Raw genomic sequence first — 19,006 nt, 5'->3', positions numbered from 1 at the left:
GTGGTCTAAAGGAAAGCCATGGCAACAGTACAGAAGGGGCGTGGCCTAAAGGGAAACCATGGCAACAGCACAGAAAGGGCGTGGTCTAAAGGAAAACCATGGCAACAGCACAGAGGGGCGTGGCCGGAAAGAAATAAACCTTGGGGCTACCAGGGGTTTTATATATAACAACACCCCGTAACCAAAGCAGACAACGCCTAGCGACAAGGCGATGCTAATAAATTCGAAACTAACGGGTTATTGAAACTAACTTGAATGGTTTATAGACTGAATATTAGTAATATTCAGAAGAAGGATACACAATGAAATAATACAGTGGCGTCAGCTTGTGTATTCTATAAAGTCAGAGAGAAAGACATTGTGTATTATTCTTTACGAATCCTTTTAGAATCGAAATAATTCATGATCCGTGTTATTATTCAGTCCCTTATGATAGGTATTCTACGTACGTGTACATCCATATATATGCATATATGCAATGTATTTACTTGTAAGGATCCATAATTTCTTTCTACGATTTACCTTATTCTGATTTGGGGGCATACTGAGACCAATTTTGGGGCATGCATTAAAACACGCCATGTAATTTCAGGACAACTAAACAAAATCTATTATGGATAAGGAAATATGTCTAATATTGTATAATTACGAGAACAACGGTGTCATTATTGTATCCAGCCTTTCAGAAATCATACTACATTAAGTATTCGCTCGTGCCTCAAAAGCCCCCCCCCCCCACGCACACACACTTTTGAATAGAATTATTGGAATCAACTGTATTGTAAGCATTTAGTGCATTAGTGCATGATTCAAGAACTTACGTTTACTTATAATCAGCATTTCTATATATTACACCAAACTGTGTGCAGATTTGCTACTGTAGAACAAACTCATGTAACTGGAGATCTAGTCTCTAAAACCAGCAAGCTGTAACTAGAAGAATGTGTGAAACATAACGAAATGTCAGTTTGATTATCTAACGCACTTTTTAACGTCATATACTCACTTAGTAGTTTATTAAGCAAGTAGATTTGAATAAACAGTGATGGTTGCATCCAGAATCGATTTGCTCATTTTGCAGCTGCTTTGTGTGATTTTTAGTATGGCCAAAAAAGTTTTTAACGGACGAAAATTTATGTCATCATAAAATCAAATCAACATGGCCAACGGGTAAACAATTCGATAGCTCCTGGCGTAGGCACTTAGTTTCAATGATAGAACATTCGAGTACACTTTGATTGCTATCAAGGGCCATCCTTTTGGGTGTGTCAGATCACTCAGGTTTGTATGAACTACACAACAAGTTGTCACGTTTGAGTTGCTTCACGGATGTTTCACATGTATGTAAGTGCTCTTCAGTTTGAACGCATCTCAAATTAGCATATATTTATGTTTAAAAGGCACCTATTGTTAGAAATTTCAATAATGGTTTGATGAATACTTCACAATGAAGAAAACATAGACGCACGACGCATTGATTTATTAAAATCTTTATTTCTTGTCAGATTATGAATATGCATGCCTCGTTGAGGCGAAATTGACTTGAATTTGAGGTGGTTTTATCCAATCGCCTGGTACGGTAGCCGACAAGTACACTTTAGTCTCTACACCACGGCTTAGCTGCGCAACATCCCTTTAGCACAGTCGGGTTAGGTTTGACTCAAATTTAACTCAAATCCGTGTCGATTCGTAACGAAAGGTAGGCGTGGCCTAAATCTGGTCGACTGCTCCCGGAAATCAGTGTAACCTAGTCGGCTGGTGTTCGCAGAGCAAATTCGGGGGAAGGTCGTGAATGTATGACGGGGGCTTAAAGCTGTAGCCAATTTGCGGAGAGGATGTAGGACTCGGAAGCTATAATAGGTTTGGTAACCAGGCTATTAAAGCCGGCAAATTAAAGCAGGGATGTTTTGCAGCTAAATCAGAGATGTAGACAATTGTAAGTGTTGACCACGGTAGTTGGAAGACGATCTAGGGATAGCGAGTGCACCCGGAGTCCAGGTAGTTCATCATACGGTTGACGAAGTTATGGCAGTTGTTGAAGAGCAGGTCGTAACTGCCGTAGCGGGTCTTGTAGCCGCGGCTGAAGTCGATAGCCTGCTGCAGGGAACAGGAGGAGGAGCCGGCGGAGCTGCTGGCCCAGGACACTGAGCAGTCAGACGGCTCACGGACTCCCTCCCAGGATACCTGCGGGATGGGATATCAAGCGGTCACTGACAGTGTTTTATCTCTTAAAGGTAGCTTAATAAAGTGTCAGCATTTTTTTAGCTTTCGTCCGCTCCCCACGATCCGCTACCGGCTAAGGCTGACACTCGGGCTATCTTAAAGGAGCATTATGTAACATTTTTACACCAAAATATTAAAACACTTTAACGGAAAAATGTCCATGCGATTGTATTTTACGTCCACATTTCAACATATTTGTGCAGTTATCGAGAGACGAACTCAGTTTGTGGTACCATCACGAAATAAGAGAGAGAGAGAGAAAGAGAGAATCAAAAACAACATTCCCAACATTTGGGCGAAGTGACAATGCATGGCGTGGGTCTGTCCTTGGTGCTGAATGCCATCCAGAGAGAGAGAGAGAGAACCTAAACACAACACTTCAATTCCTCGGGGCTGACGTAGCTATACAGTTGATGAAGCTATACAGAGTAATTTCAGCTACCTTGTCAGCGAAGTTGTCGGCGCCGACTCCCCACTCGAAGACCGTCTCGCGGAAGATCATGACGCGGTGAACGGGCCACAGGGTGCCGACCTCGTCCACGGCGCGCCGCAGGTTCAGCGGGGTGGTGCCGTGGTAGAACGGAGCGCTCACGGCTGGAAAACATTGTGACAAATAACAAAACATAGTAGATTTCATTGAGTCTCCTAGCTACACATTCTACACATTCACATTGAGTGTGAATGTGTAGAGTAGAATGTGAATACTCTCCAAGCAGAGGTTTGGGTTTTGGGGGTATTTTTAGTGTGTTTTTAGGCTTTGTTTATCGGGGTTTCTCTTTTGCACTGAACCCCCGATAAAAAAAAAGCCTGAACACACTAAAAATACCCCCAAAACCCAAACCTCTGCTTGGAGAGTAGAATGTGAAGGAGTTAACATAAGAGACACTGAACGTGGATATTTTGCGAGAGCAGTGAAGGGAGCCACTACATCAGGGTATACCAACCTTCTCTCAACCGGGGCGGGGGGCACTACAGACTTCCAACCAACTTTGACCCAGTGCTGACGTCACACGTGCAAAAAAACACGCACTTGGGTCAGATAGCTGATAAAATAAAGACTTAGAGATTCGGTAAAAAAAATTCCGGTGAGTCAAATTTATAGTTGGAGAACAGTTAAATTTCTATTATGTAATTTACCGTCTCAGGTATGAGGGGCAGCAAATGAAGACACTAAAAGAAACAGCAAGAAAGGGAGATTTCAGACCTTTGGGAAGTATTTTCTGCTAGACCCACAAACAAATCAACCACGGCTAAGGAGATAATACATGTGAAAACTGCATGACGTTACCGTATTTGCTTGACTGCGGGTGGCTGTAGCAGGTTGTATCGGCGTTGATGCCGACCGGGTTGGACCCCGACCCGCGAGCCTGCGCCAGCTGCATGTCCACCGGGACTTCATCCTTCGCCGGGGCCGCCTGGACAGCCGCGAGGAGAGCGAGGGTCAGCAACACGTACATGATGCACCAGAGACTTAACCGTACACTCGGTTAACACTGAAAGTCGGCTGAGTATCCGTAAAGCTGGCACCCGAAGACAGGTCTTTTATACAGTTTAATTTTATTGTTTTATGGTACTTGAGTTATCAAAGGCTTTAAGAGAGGGACCAAGTCAAATGTTGTATCATTCTGACGGAAGTTTTCTTTCTTTATCAAAATATTTTTTTTTACAAACAGCGTCATTTGACACATGCGTTTTTCTCACTTGTAAATCACCGAATTTGGGGCGCCGAAAAACGATTGCAACATCCTTGACATTACTATAATCATGGAATGTATTTTTAAATACCGGTGAAAAGAGAATACTTACTGTTAGATGCTAACTTTGCTATGTTCGGCAGACGTTTACGCTTCAAAAGGCATTAGTATATGATTTATATTTCAAGATCAGTAAATTTTAATATTGCTACAGAAAACAATTATATTATGGCTATTACAATAGCTATGATATTGATAGTGGTGACACACGTGTTCACACACACACACACACACACACACACACGCGGAGGCACACACACAAGCATTGGACACACACACACACGCACACACACACACACACACACACACACACACACACACAAACATACAAGGACGCACACACACAAGCATGGACACACACACACTCATGGCTTTTATAGGGGGACATATATTTTTATTGGCGGAAATTTTTCTTTCTTTATCATAATATTTTTATTCATAATGACGCCATTCAACATACGCGCAGTTCTCAACAATAAATCAGAGTAAAGGACGTGATAACCCAAATTTCAGCGTCATTGAGCGTTTATTGAAGATAAACATTAGTGCAGTTAAAAGCAATATTTTGACAGAGAAAAGGAGGACTTTGTATATTGTATATATAAAATAGTTTTCTTGATGTGGAGATGTATTGAATGCTTTGAAACCTTATGCTTTAGAAACAAATCTTAATATCTTACAATAACAGATAAAAATGTTTTTCAGACCAAATGAGCTTCAGTTGAGGCACAAATTCTAAGACCAATTTCTATAGACGAAAAACTATAGACAAAAAAAATCTTTGACCGTTGATGGATGCTATAAAATGAGCATTTGGGGTCAGTTTGTATCCAAAATAGTTACATAAGGTCTTTTTTTTTTCTTAGAAAAAATTAAGTGGATATAACGAAAAAAGGACATTTTGTTAATGTGATCTTAGGTGACAGGAATACAGATTATGTATATTCAACGAAAAGTCTACTTAAGTTCTTAATTAATTCTAGAGGTACTGCAATATCGCACATGTAGCATATAATAAAGCACTTCAGCATAGTACTTCACTTTTTCATTGCCGGCAACTCACTTGGAGAATTTAAATTAATTTTGCACGGAGCGGTTCACCCATATGTTTCATTCTCAACTGTAAAACTTCAAGAGGCAATACAGGAAATTCAACATGGCAATATCATGCAATTTCAATGGCCCAAAATGATATACAATGCATTTTTACTTCTATGCAGGATATTGTGAACTTTGATTTAGTGCCTATTTAATAAAACCTATCATGGTACCTTATCATTTAGAAAAGAGGACAAATGAAAATAAAAAGGTATGGAAGGTTTATTAATTTTGATATTTGAATCTTTTGCAGCCTCAAAAACAAACTGATTTGGCAATGACACAAGCAAAAGGATTCAAGCATGTATGATTTTTGCCAGTTTTAGAGAACTTTATTACCACTTACAAAATGTAATTCTATAACAGTTAAGTTACATAAAAAATATGATTGCAATCATTGATAATAAACTGCAATAAACAGTTTCTTCTACAGAACAAGAAATTGAAGTGTTTTTGAGAATTTCTTGTTTTATTCATTATTGTCAATTTCTAACTGATTATGTCTGTGACTATGTAACGTTATTTCCGCACTAGAAAATTGCAAACAAATCGACGCGTATAGCATGAAATTGAAGACAGGAAAAAAGACTAGAATAGCTCAGGAATACAGCATGTTTCCCCCATCTCCCTCCACATTCCAAAATGGACCAACCAATATCAACCTTTTGCAGAAATGGACCATCACAATGTTACCTTTACATGTACTCACCATACCATGGTATGGACTGAAAATAACCTTTTCTAGGACCTATGGCCTAACTTCCTGTCAGTGTGCTTAATGTTGGTGTAACCTAACAGCTGGTGTGTTATGCCGAAGGGCGGTTATACCGGCTATACAGATACAGAATGTGTCTAGCACATGGCAACAACTTTAAGTACAGAAACACAAGCAAACACACAGACACACTGAAAACAAAACCTTTGCAAACAGAGGTAACACAATATGCTACAGTGCAGAAATTTCCTATGATTTTTTCAGCTCTGAGAGTTTTTTTGCCATGAGTGAATTTTCCTTCTTAAACTGTTCTGGAAACAGCAGGGCTGACACAGCTATCCCATCACACACGCAGGGCAGCCGGCCCACAAGCCTCCAGTCCCACCACTCATATCTGTTTAGAAAGAAAACAAACAAAGAAACAAAGAAACACAATATCAAAGCTAATCATAAGTAATCAATTTTTTATACATTAACTGTGCAGTAAATAGCATTGAATGAATCAATGATTTGTAAATTTTGATCTCAGATTAGTATGGACCAAAATATATTAACACAGAATTTTTAAGAAATAAAAATGATTTTTAAACTTTATAACTGACCTGTCCAACTCTAGCACCTGCACCATGTCTGTATAGCTGGATGTGAGGTAGTCATACCCCCCGCACATGTACATGGTCCGGCCCAGGACGTGGTGGCCAAACCTGCACTGGACACGAGGCCACATGGTCACAACTGACCACAACTCCTGCATTGGTCAAAATAAAGTATCATTTTAATTAAAATTATACATATGTAGTACACGGTACCGGGTAGGCAATACACAATGACATTTAATATTATATGTCATGCATGTATGCACAAACACGCACGCGCGCACACACACACACTCACACACACAAACATGCACAGACACATTACATAGAAACACAAACTGAACTCACTTACCCCTTTAAAGCTATACTCTTCTACCTGGGGGACAGTACTTGACCCATCCTCCCCTCCAACAACAATGAACCCCCCCTTCACTTCTGCCATAGCGTGGTAGGCCCGTCCATGTTTCAGTGGGCTCAGAGCGGTCGTGCCAGACTCCGGCTTGTACAGCCAGAAGCCGCTGCGCCCGCGCGCCACGGTACGCCCTCCGCTCAGGTAGATCTTGTTGTCATGGATACAGGAGGCGTGGCCCGTCAGTCCGCAGTCTAGAGTCGCCGTGTATTTCCAAACATTTTTCTGAAAAAAAAAATTAAAAGTTTCATTAAAGATGTACACACCTTGAGCATGTTAAAAAACTTAACACACTTGTCAATTAGAGGTGTCTCTACCAGGATATCAAACCTTAAAATCCAGTCTTATCCCAGAGCTTGTACTAATACTGCAAAAATTTAAATTGGGGGATTATTTATAGGCAGTTTAACATTTACGTGAAATGAACAAAGTATCCTCATGATCAAAGGCAGTAAAATTAATGCAATTTTAGGACCACAATGAGAAAATTTGTCTGATATTGACATTTTACTGCCATTTCTTAGCGTTTTCATAAACATTGATACTTGAAGCATTTGAAACCAATGGATACTGCCTGGCCAATTTGATACTGTCTTTGCAGCCACAGGAAGTCTGCTTGGAGATTACTTAAACAAGCTACTTGATGAGTCTTTTTACATTTTGAACCTGCCTTTGATACAAGCAACAATTTTTTATCAGTAACATCGCAGTCTTGTCTCACAGATATCAGTATGCTATGAGATAGAGTGATGATTCATTTAAGTTACTACTACGTAACACTAAAATATTACCAAAAATTGATTCGATTTGCAAATTCCAATTCTACTGCCCTGAAATTGCTTTGTTGTATGCCTTTATTAAATATACATTCAAACGTACATTCTACATATTACAAACTCAGTTGACTGGTGAGTACCTTACCTTGATATTGTACATTTCCACGGTAAAGTCTATCTCCTCCCCGTTCCATCCCCCCACAGCATACACAACTCTGTCCACAGCCACCAGACAAAAGTCACTCCGACCGTGACGCATGGAACGCAGGTCAGTCCACGTGTCGCTCCGGGGGTCATAACGACAAAACGCTTTGTGGAGTCTCATTTTCTTGTCATAACCTGGAGAAAAAACATGACGAAAGTTAACAAAACTATCTAAAAGAGCATTGTCTCACATTTTTCTACCAAATATTGAAACATTTCAATTGAAAAATGATCTTTGTGATTGTAATTTACTCTACTTTTAAACATATTTGTGCAATTATCTCACATTTCTGACATTTACATTGTCCTATTGGTGCTATAACAGCTCAAATTCAAGTTAGAAACACTATTTTGTCAAGTTGAATTCAAACCTTTCAAATGCCTAAAAGATAATGTTAGAATGTTCATTCAATGATATGTCAATAGGAATTGGGATTGACCAACGATTGTTTTCATAATAAGACCACATCAATCATAACTCTTTATTCTTGGGTTACCGTAATAGGTTTGCTTATTAATATATAACATTTTTTCTGATTTAGACCAATAAATCAATTATCTCTAACCTCCTCTTTTGCATACATTTCTTATTTCGGGAATTCCTTCATTAATTTTTTTTTTTGATTCTCGGGGCTAGACTTCTCTTCAGACTCACCCCCTGCGACATATAGGAAGTTGTCCACGACAGCGACAGCGTGGTTCAGTTTCCCCGCGTACGGGAGGTCCTGCACCTGTTGCCATGGCAACACAGCGTCCGCCGTCGAGGGCGTTTCTGCTGACGACTCTTCCAAGTAAAACATCTGTTTGGCGAAGAACGCCAGCATTAAAAGGAGTTAGATCAAAGGTAAATATTTTCTCCTAGTCTTTGATACTACTGTACTCCTGCCCTAGCTAGCCTAAGCATGTTTGTTGATCATGACCTTTGGCAGCTAAGGCCACACCGACTTAACTTTATGGATGACATCTGCGCGCGCATTGATTTTCACCTGTTCTCAACAAAAATCACCTCCTCTGAGGCTCTGGTCTGGGTGCCACCCTTCGTAGTCACCCACTTTGGCACCCAGGCTGCCCAAGCTCCAGGGAACTCAAGAAATCAGTAATTTGAAAGTGCTGACTCATAAATGCCGCAAAAGGCCAGCATGTACCGGCTTGTCGTAAAAGTCGCTATGTGCTACTGTGATTCACAATCGCTTGTACATAGCTGCGTTTTTTTTGGCTGGATTTTTTTTTATTCGCCCGTGCGCAATACTTTGGGTGTCTCCATAAAATTAAGTCGGTGTGGCCAAACGGAAAAATGCATACTACAATGTATGTTAGACAGAATCAGCTCAAAATTCAAATTCTTATGATTAATATGAATAGATAAAATGATAAAATAAATTCAGGAAAACTAAATATTTCAGGGAAGTATATATTTAAGATCCTTAATTTCTCTAAGAAATGAGTAGCTTTGGTCAGTTTTAAGTATTAAGGCTGAACAGGTAAACTGCACGTATGTGTACACATAATTGTGTTTCCCTAAATTACCAAACATTTTGGCAATGATGTTTTTTTAAATGTTTTGAAGGGAAATATGGTAATTTGAGAAAATTGTTTAATTTCGGAAATTAATTGTCTGATGAACAACCCCCACATGCAAGTACATGCTTTCCAAGGCCACAACAAGGAAATTCTATGGATGACATCTGTGCACATACATGTACTTATCATTGATCTCAAATTTGGAGAAAAAGAAGAAATTTTGTTCCCCTTTGGTGATGGTTGACACAACAAGAAAATATAAAATATTGGAAAACATCTTATTATAAGTGTATTTGTATTAAAAAATTCTGTCACATTTCTGCAGCAAAATGTTAACTGTTACTGTCTCCTACAAATGTATATGCAAATGTACTCATTCGTCAGACCAACTCCCTGGCATGTTATCTGTCTATTTTGGCCAATTTCTACTCTTTCCTGAGCCATTTTTAAAGCACAATCAGCACACAATGGAACTTGTAACTCTGGCAGTTTTATCACACTTTAGCAAACATGTGAAATTCAATACTTTTTCAAGCAAGCAAGGAGACAAGAGGAAATTTAGTGAAGCACGTGTCGGTTATCATGATTGAAGATGGTAGGGGGGCTGTCTACAAGTTAATTTGCAACATTGGCAGTTGCATCATACTTATACATATTTAGTAATCAATGTCTATTCATGTAACAGGTATGCATGACTGTTGCGTATGTTATTCTGTCATTTTATAACACACCGCGAAATTCAGTGAGACAGAGACCACTTTTCATCATGCTGCGAAGCAAGGCACCGGTTTGGCTCCTTCTGGCCTCCTGTCAGCTACTTTTTGTAGATCCAGTCCAAGCGGCAAGATGCCCTGAGAGATGCCCTGAGAGCTGCACTTGTGTCGAACCATCATCAGTTCGGTACTGGATACCATGTCGTAGTTGTTACTGTCCTCCTGAAGATGGGATGGATTCTCCTTGCAGCTGGGCTGGACCAGGAGGGACTGAGCACAGCTTTGAAAAATGTCTCGATACCCTACCAACCGGCTTCGACCACAGAACTAAAATAATCTACATCAAGCATCTCCGTTCCTCTACGATTCTGGACTGGTCTTTCCCAAACCTATTGCAGCTCCAACATCTGCGGATATACGAGTCAAATGTTTCTGCCATACAACATGGGGCTTTCCGAGGTCTACAGTCACTGAAACTCCTCTACCTGGCTGAAAACCGTATCTCCAATCTAGGTAACGTTTGTTTGTTTTATTAGGATCTCCATAAATTTCACGCTAATAATAATTTCTTCACTGTGTAAATCTACTAGTAGTTGAAAATAGTCATGTAAAAAAGAAGGTTTGGTAACCCTCTACCTGGATTATTTGTTTTGAATCACCAATTATCAACTTCCTTCCTGATACTGATAGTATTTGGACCATCGCACACCGGGGTACATCCCTACTCTTTTTCAAAAGATGTGGTGGGTTCTTTAATAATAACGAGCGTGGGGTGTGGCTGTCCCTAAACATGGGACCTCCATTTAACGTTGTGTCCAGGAGACATCTCTAAAACCCAAAGGCTAGGTAGTACTCATTTTTCACTAAAAGTGAGAAAATTCATGTCAAGTCCCATTCCTAAAGGCACAACATTGGGGCAGGAGATCTATTATTATATAATAATAATATTAGGTACTTGTACCTGGAGTACTGATCATTTCCTGCCTACAACGTGACTTGGTTTGACGTCATCATTTCCTGTATGCAACGTGACTTGATTTCTCAGAACACAATTTACCGTACATAATTTGAAATACATGTACATGTACAATAATTATGTTAATTATGGAAGTCATGATCATTTTTACAACGTAATCATTTCTTGTATGCAATGTGGCTTGATTTGTCTGAACACAATTTACTGTCACATAAATATCAAGTACATGTACATGTAGTTTGTATATTTTTTGGAGCAACAATGGAGTATTTTTGAAAAATACAATACTATATAATTATGAACTGCATGTCTTTTACTTTGCAGAAGTCTTGGCCAGTACTGTGTATGTTGAAGTATTTGCCATATCACAAATACACTCTACAAAATTGTTTAAACCACAAACTTAAGCACTACAAACCTTCTTTCCCCTTCTTTTAGACAAATATACATGAATTTTACAGTTGTTTTTTACTTTCTTTCCATGTGATCAGTTCATGAAAAACAAGCTATTCATTCAACCGTCTCCAAATAGTCTACATGTATGACAAATATTTTCTTAGAAACTTGCTTCCCATAGTGATTGTTGGTCCTGTTTGTTGCCATTTTCTGCTGTTTTTATTGAATATAAACTCTCCTTCCTCTGCAGTGCCTGATGTGTTCCTTGGGCTCAAAAACCTGGAGGAACTGTACCTCAGCAAGAACAACATTTCTGTCGTACCGAAGCACGCATTTCGTGGCCTGTCTCGTCTCACAAAACTGTATATGGATCAGAACCAACTGACTTCTGTGCCAGTCGATGCTCTTCTACTGCCAACAAAATTAGAAAGGGTAAACCTACGAACTAACAACATCAGTTTTATTGACAACAATGTCAAGCATCTGCAGCAAAACAAAACAAAACAGTTACTTCTGGGTGTGCCATTTAACAAGTGGCACTGTGACGAGAAGCTAAGGTGGTTTATCTGCAACCTGTCACGCCTCAGGTTCATCTCTGGTGCCAACTTTCTGACATGTGCGTCGCCTGCCAACTTCAAGGGAAAGGCACTATTATCCAGAGGTACTAAGATCTGCCAGACCATTACAAACGGGCTACGAGCCGAAAGCTTCGATACTGCATCAGAAGTGAAAAAGGTCACTGAAATCTCTGTCAGCAAAGTCAAGCCAACGGGAAGACTAGAGGTAACTGAGTCCACGGGGCATGAGGAAACGTCAAGTGTTGCAGTCACCAAAACCATCGCCACCAACGACACCATTCCTACTCATGAGGGCTACACAGAATCGCCAAATGACGTGCCAGTCTCTCAGCACACAAAAGAGGAGGACCAAATTGTCATTATCCTAGGGGTAGACCCAATCACCCACCAGGAAGACAACAGCTCCTATCTTTTGGCCATGAGCGGTGCAGTCGTCATGCCTCTTCTCCTGGTGTTGGCATCAGTGGGCGTCATCTTCGTCTACAAACGCTGGCGTGGTCCGGCCGATCCCGACCAACCAGCTGGAGCAGACAATGACCACGAATCCTCCGGAACAGAAGGGACTGAGAGGATCGAACCGTACGCAGTGGCGTACGCACACCCCGCCGAACTGCAAGCCTCCAACGGGTTCAGTTCTTCAGCGGACATACGACCCAACCCTGCCCCAAACCAGACACACAACGACACCATTCAGCCTTACGCAGTGGCCTATACTGAAGATGAAGGACCAGACACAGAGATCAAGCCATATGCAGTAGCCTATGCTGAAGACAAAGGACCAGACACAGAGATCAAGCCGTATGCAGTGGCCACTGCAGAAGACCTGGCACAAAACGACAAGATTGAGATCCCCCTGTATGCCATAGGCAGTCCAGACGCCCCACAAGATGCAGATCCTACACCACTGGAAAACAACACTGACCAACCGTCAACAGTCGTCAAAACACTCGTTGACCAATCAGAAGCCGAGCCAATGGAAAGAGATGACGTCGACACAGAGCCTGAATATCCGGAAGAAGAAGGGGAAAATGGCAAACAGTCAACAAGTCAGGACATGCACAAAGGTCCTTACGTTGTGGAGGAAGAAAACATGAGTCAAAGAGCGAGCAGGATCTACGGCGAAGGATTGCAGCCAACTGGTTCTGAAGAGCATGGCCCACCCCATGTCCTGTACAACCCAGATGATGGACAGCTGCAGGATCTGACAAGCACACCCTCAGCACTGTACGGAGAAGATCAAGTAGACACTGCACCTACTCATGAGCCATAGCAGGGCTTGTAGTCAGAACTATGCTTAAGTTCATTTGATAGGCACAGTTGTGGATACAACAGTGCTCAAAATACCAAAATACCATGTGCATGTGCAAGTTGGTGCAGTGAAAGTTTCAGGTACTGTGCACATACTAGTAATTCCAGACCAAACTTGCACCAGTGCAAGTTGCTTTACTCACTGTAATCACCTGTGCAGTAGAAACAGCTTTGAAATTCATACTCTAGTAAATTTTCAACAGAAACACATAAATTGACACCCAACTAAACAAACTATTAAAGTAGTATAACTATAAGTTTCCAATTTTCACTCTTTTGCACTTATATTCAACTTGTTTTTGTGTGTTAGCAAAGTTATTTTTTAAAAGTACACAAATATATTGTAAAGTGAGAAATGACTTCTGCAAGGGTTTTCTACACTTGCTTACAAAGCTAGAAATAGAGAACGTGTCTGATGTACAGCACCATTAATATTTATTACCTTCATTTTCATTGTGGACCTTGTTTTAATCAAAAAAGGGTTAATGACCTGCCTGATCCTCTGAATGTATATATGGTGTCACTGTGACAAGGCCTAATCATTTCTTATACTTGTAAGCAACCAAATAAATAAGGTGGTTATAAATGAATGCTCTTAATAATAAGTCTTATGACACAATATACACTGAGCATCAGGCAGGTTACCAATGTCATTATCATAGAGCATCCAAGCTGATACATTTAAGAGAGACAAATTTATACATGTACTGTATATATTAAATCCTTTATATGTAATTAGTACCATACATATATTAAATACATCTTCTGTATGTGACTGCCAATTTTATTATATATACCTTAACATGACAGCATGGTAACAAAACTATCAAACTGTTCTGTGACGTGTGATGTATATTTAGAGTCCACTGTTAAAGGTAAAAAGATGCAGGAAGAATTTCACGATTAGTGAAGCACTTGTCAGCTACAGAGATGCCACAGAGCACCACTGGTCATGCTACCGGTAATGGGGACTCCATTTTACAGTAGACAGGAGGGTTTTGTGGTGTTTCTATCACTCACTTGCATGTTAAATACTTTGCAGTAATACAATAGATCGTTAACCACATTTGTACTTGTGTGAAGTTGTGTCATGATGTCTCATTGGAGGGTCAAATGAAATAAAGCCACCATCATGTGTACACAATGTCCAAGACCTCGTACCTTCTCCAAATGAATTTATACTACTGATGAATTACAGATTTATTTTATTATAATTTCATTACATAAATTCCTCATTGATTATACAAATATGCAATTATGGTCATCATTGGTGTATTAAATAATATAGGTTAATCAGTTTCTCTACCTAAATAACAGGTTGCCCAATAGCACTCTTACAAAGGCTACTAATATTTCCTCATTAATAATGCATTTAGGTTTTAAACAATGACTGACAATGGCAATAGCTGGGCAACATTTTGGCGCATTCCTGGCCAACCGACATAACTATAAATCATACAAATTGTTTACCTCTGGACTTGCTCCTTGATCCATGACATTCCCACCGAGGACCACTAACATCCACTTGACAGAGCGTACCTGTGTACGTGATGACTGCATCGTAAACTGCTCCTCAGGGTAGCGATGGTACCTGTCACAAAAAAAAAATTCATGATTAATAGCTGACAAAAAAAACAAGGTTGGCTGAAATTCCTGAGCAGTCTGACTAAATTATGCCCATGTCTTAACCTTTGGATGCAAATAAAATCAAATTTGAGTTAAATTTGACTGCCAACCATGCCCCAACTACTGCTGGCCTATTCCCAACCACCTGCCAACCACCTGAGCCAACCATGCCCAAACCTCCTGTTTTAAACATTTTGATTCAGAAAATTCGGCTTAAAAGCACAACGTACTGCTCAGTAGCCGACCTTGCCGAATACCAGCTAACCAAAGCCGACCTTGCCTCGTCCTACAATATACTCCTAACCATGGTTGAGGGGAGTTGGCAAGTGTTCAGGAGGCCATATTTGGCTATGTGTGATACTGGGCTTTAGGTAAAATTTTACAATCTTTACAATTGGTTTCTTGTTTGGTATGCATGGCTTTTTTTGTGCAACACTTAATTACAATTACATGTAAAGAGTGAGTTTAACAAAATGACAGCAAACAAATTACAATGTAGGTTTAACTGAACAAACAGAGAACTGCATTTCAAAGTAAACAAACTTTGTTGCCTCCATGACCAAGTTTCTGCACTCCTCGTCTGTCTTCATGAAACGGACGGCTCGAACGTCTCGGACCAAATCCGACAGCGACATCAGAGGGAAGCGGATGTGACGCATGACTTGTCCTGGCATGGTACACATACATTAGGTTAAACTTTGTGAAACTGCTTAATATGATACTGCAGGAAAGTATACAAATGATACATGTGTACATGCAGGAAAAATACTTCCAACATTATTAACTACCATTTAATATTGGTACCTCCGTGTATGGAGGTTTCATCCACGGCGTGATTGTTTGTTTATTTTCTTGTAGGTGTTTTGTAGTTTCTTGTCAAAATTGGAATAAAAATCATTGTGGAATTCTTACCTGTAACTCAGATGTCAGAAGGTTGTATAACTGTGCATGCAGTATAGGCCAATCCAACTTGCTTACTGCATTCAATCTACAATGGCATGCAGGGAGATACAAGATTAAACATCTTATCCTGAAAAGCAGAGACTAAATCTTACACTGACTTAAGACCATTTAATTTTGGTAAATAACCATCTTACCCAAACAACAGCCTTTTTTTTGCAGTGGACAATCAAAATTGACTTCTTGCAGTCACCAATCAAAATTGAATGCGCATCATCTTGTAGATACTGTCTAGCAAATAACATGCCAAACTACATACCAATGCAGCAAAGGGTTACAGCTGCTGTGAACGTACAGACACGAAGGTCCTGTTTCCTCCCTGAAGGAATAATGAAACTTCAAATTTGATGTTGTATCTTACAAACAATTGCTTGATTTCAAGCCCTCTGTACACAATCATTGTCTCGAACTTTTTACTTTGAACTTAAAAATCATGGTCTCATGGACAGACCTGCCAAGGTCATTCTGGAGTCAAGGTCGTGGTTAATCCAGGCAGCAGCCGCATGAAAGGCGTCCACTTCACGGGTAACGTCTAGACGGTCACTTTCCAGGTACAGACACAGCTCCTCAGATGTCAGGTCCTACAGAGGAACAAAGTTTTGTTTGTTTGTTAACTACCTGTTAAGCCCCTGTCACATGTTTAGGACCTTCCCCCCACCTTGCCCTGAACACCAGCCAACCAAAGGCAGCTAGTGCCCCCACTTAGAACATTCTCAGCAAGGACACGTCTTGCCACTTCCACTGAAGCAAATCACCCTTTTGAAGTTTCTTCCTCCATACACCACCTCTTAGTAGGAAGTTCCACACTGAAAGCTTCTTTCCTAGAACAACATCACTATGGAATAAGCTACCACATGAATGTTTCCCATATGGTACAACCTTAAACTTTTCAAGTCTAAGGTCAACAAACATCTGTCCTCACTGGCTATACTGTAACCCAAAACATTTTGAGTGGCTCTTATGAGCCTTCTTTTGTGGTGAATCATTAAGTAGATAAAAATGAAAATAAAAAATAAAAAATTTTGGAAGAATGGTTGAATTTTTGATAATGACCTTGAATTCCGGTGTCTGTGAAACTTGTGGGATGTTTGCAAGGATGCAGTTGTCAGCGGCAGTCTCCACGTCTGACAGGGAGTAGCGATAGGCCAGCTGGAGCGCCGTCAGACAGTTTTGTGCCGACATGGTCTGGATCAGGTAGTCACAGCACAGGTCTATCACTGGAAGAAAGAAAAGTAGTTCAACTCAGCATCAGCAATTGTTCTGATTCTGTAGATACTTTAGGAATCCCAAAGTGTGATTGCATTCTTAACTTGACATGAATTTGGACTACGCAGTATTCTGGTACCCCCCAAGAACAAGAGTTTAGGAAGTATGCAGTAATACTAAAATACTAAAAACTGTTTAAAAAATATTGCCATTACAGATGTAACAGTTATTTCATTTACACTTCATAGGTGGCAACAGTCAATGCAGCAATTGAAAGTCAACATACACCTACACCTATAAGTGTACAAGTATAAGTAACGGAGCCCTTACCATTGCTGACCAGTAGAACGTGTGCAACTTCCAACACGATGTCCACGGTATCTGGTGACAGTTGGACCGTCCCTGTGTACATGTAACTCACCACCACGCCCAGACCCCTCGCACTGATGTCACGTAGCACCACGCAGTCTTCCACACACTCACGCATACCCACTATGTACAGTAAAAAAAGAATTTGCATATGAAGTAACAGTTCTGAAACAAAATACAACTGTCTTAATACATCAGGCTGAAAAGGTACAGACTCCAATCTGGGAGACAGATCTGGAGATCACAATGGTGCTGGCAGGGAATGTGATACATAAAATTTACATACCGTGGCATTATTACCTCATATAGCAATTACGAAACACTTTGACATGCTCTCAAACTTCTGTAAAAGTTGTGTACCTGTGAACATGGCTCGAAAATAGTCGCTACAGGTCGCCAGGACGACACGATGCGCCCAGAACGATTCACCGTCCGCTTCTAACACAACGTCACACATATTCGCATCACACTGGATCGCTTGTAGTCCCTGCACCACGTCCTTAGTGTGGTAGTCATTCCGGATGTAGATCCTCCTATCAGTTATCCCTGGTACTGCAACTAACCCTACATGTCCATCAGAAGGAACCGTTTCAGTTGTTTTACAAGCCTCTGAACCACTGCCCTTCTTGTAAGAGTCCTGTTTCTGTAAGAGGTACATTTCTTGTCTTTCTACCACAGAAAATGTCCAATCCTCTTCCGAAAGTGCCCTCCCTTGCCTCTTGCTTGAAATCCTTTTCAGCAACTGCATACACAAATTATACAAAGACTTGCATCCAAATTGATCAGCGACTGAAACCAGTGCTGCAACAAGCTCTGCACGGACCGAAATCGTACCTGAGTACACATATCCCAAAAAGATGGACAAAACCTTGGGTAGGATGTTTCCACAAGGCATCACAGTGCCTTCTTTCTGTAATCTTTGGTACTGCAGCTGAACAGACTCACATGAAGCAGCCAGAAGGACCTTATGCACAGGAAACTTTTCACAGTCTCTTGTTTGCTGAGATGTTGCAAGAATAAGCTCCAAGTCACACAGTTGTCCTTCCTCTTGTAGACTTTGGAAGCCTCTTAGAAGGCTTGATGCATGTTTATGACAGTTCAGAGTCATGGACAATGTTTTTTGTATATCACAGGAACTGTCAAAGGCCATCCCACTACGAGACATCCTTATGCAATATCCAGCCAAACTGTTTGTGTGGTGGTTTTCACTGTGTCTTCATTGTGTCAGTTCATGTACCTGTTGAAAATTGAAATGAAACTAGGAAGGTAAGAATTACAAAGCAAAAAAGCAACTGTAATATTTACATTCACAATGGTCTAGCCTAGCTAAACAACAAAATCACCTTCAGGACCATCTAGTTTGAATAACTCATTACCATCTAATTAATAAATGGTGGTTCTCAGAAATGCACTTGTGCTAGTTTTTGTTTGTGAAATTTCCTAAACATCACCTGCATAATATTGTGCATTGATTCCCAAACATATTTTTCATCACCATAAAGTCTAGCCGCGGCGACTGTTGCAGGGCTTCTCTTGCTTGCAGTCTTTTACAGTAGCCCTAACAACAGTTAGGGCTAC

General features: G+C 40.4%; 2 protein-coding genes across 2 annotated transcripts in view; both read right to left on the bottom strand.

The window, feature by feature from the left end:
- Nucleotides 1-1,474: 1,474 nt before the first annotated feature.
- On the bottom strand, nucleotides 1,475-3,739 carry LOC109474614. Its single transcript, XM_019774957.1, has 3 exons — nucleotides 3,512-3,739; nucleotides 2,666-2,817; nucleotides 1,475-2,184 (listed from the first exon to the last, which is right to left on the bottom strand). Exons 1-3 carry the CDS (start codon nucleotides 3,678-3,680, stop codon nucleotides 1,969-1,971), a joined length of 537 nt encoding a protein of 178 aa, XP_019630516.1. The 5' UTR covers nucleotides 3,681-3,739; the 3' UTR covers nucleotides 1,475-1,968.
- Nucleotides 3,740-5,399: 1,660 nt separating this feature from the next.
- The window catches only part of LOC109474641 (kelch-like protein 26), a 14,927-nt gene continuing 1,320 nt past the window's right edge, over nucleotides 5,400-19,006 (bottom strand). The window contains exons 2-12 of the mRNA XM_019774989.1: nucleotides 17,789-18,665; nucleotides 17,390-17,551; nucleotides 16,907-17,070; nucleotides 16,305-16,434; nucleotides 15,437-15,560; nucleotides 14,738-14,858; nucleotides 8,431-8,575; nucleotides 7,717-7,910; nucleotides 6,739-7,020; nucleotides 6,393-6,538; nucleotides 5,400-6,184 (exon numbers count right to left, since the gene is read on the bottom strand). Coding sequence (XP_019630548.1) covers nucleotides 6,040-6,184; nucleotides 6,393-6,538; nucleotides 6,739-7,020; nucleotides 7,717-7,910; nucleotides 8,431-8,575; nucleotides 14,738-14,858; nucleotides 15,437-15,560; nucleotides 16,305-16,434; nucleotides 16,907-17,070; nucleotides 17,390-17,551; nucleotides 17,789-18,593 — 2,418 coding nt within the window. The 5' untranslated portion in view covers nucleotides 18,594-18,665 and the 3' untranslated portion in view covers nucleotides 5,400-6,039. The remainder of the gene's footprint in view (nucleotides 6,185-6,392; nucleotides 6,539-6,738; nucleotides 7,021-7,716; nucleotides 7,911-8,430; nucleotides 8,576-14,737; nucleotides 14,859-15,436; nucleotides 15,561-16,304; nucleotides 16,435-16,906; nucleotides 17,071-17,389; nucleotides 17,552-17,788; nucleotides 18,666-19,006) is intronic.

Source organism: Branchiostoma belcheri, unplaced genomic scaffold (genome assembly GCF_001625305.1).
Source record: "Branchiostoma belcheri isolate BF01 breed outbred unplaced genomic scaffold, Haploidv18h27 scaffold31, whole genome shotgun sequence".
In the NCBI taxonomy this organism is placed as follows: Eukaryota; Metazoa; Chordata; class Leptocardii; order Amphioxiformes; family Branchiostomatidae; genus Branchiostoma; species Branchiostoma belcheri.
Note: the sequence above shows the minus strand (reverse complement) of the source record. Positions and strands in the feature narration are given on the sequence as shown.

What these genes read in the sequence shown, in the direction of transcription:
- LOC109474614 (XM_019774957.1), bottom strand. Translation starts at nt 3,680, where the DNA reads ATGTACGTGTTGCTGACCCTCGCTCTCCTCGCGGCTGTCCAGGCGGCC. An exon ending in CCCGCAGTCAAGCAAATACG is followed by an intron (nt 2,818 to 3,511) that starts GTAACGTCATGC and finishes AATGTTTTCCAG; the next exon opens with CCGTGAGCGCTCCGTTCTAC. An exon ending in CCGACAACTTCGCTGACAAG is followed by an intron (nt 2,185 to 2,665) that starts GTAGCTGAAATT and finishes CCCATCCCGCAG; the next exon opens with GTATCCTGGGAGGGAGTCCG.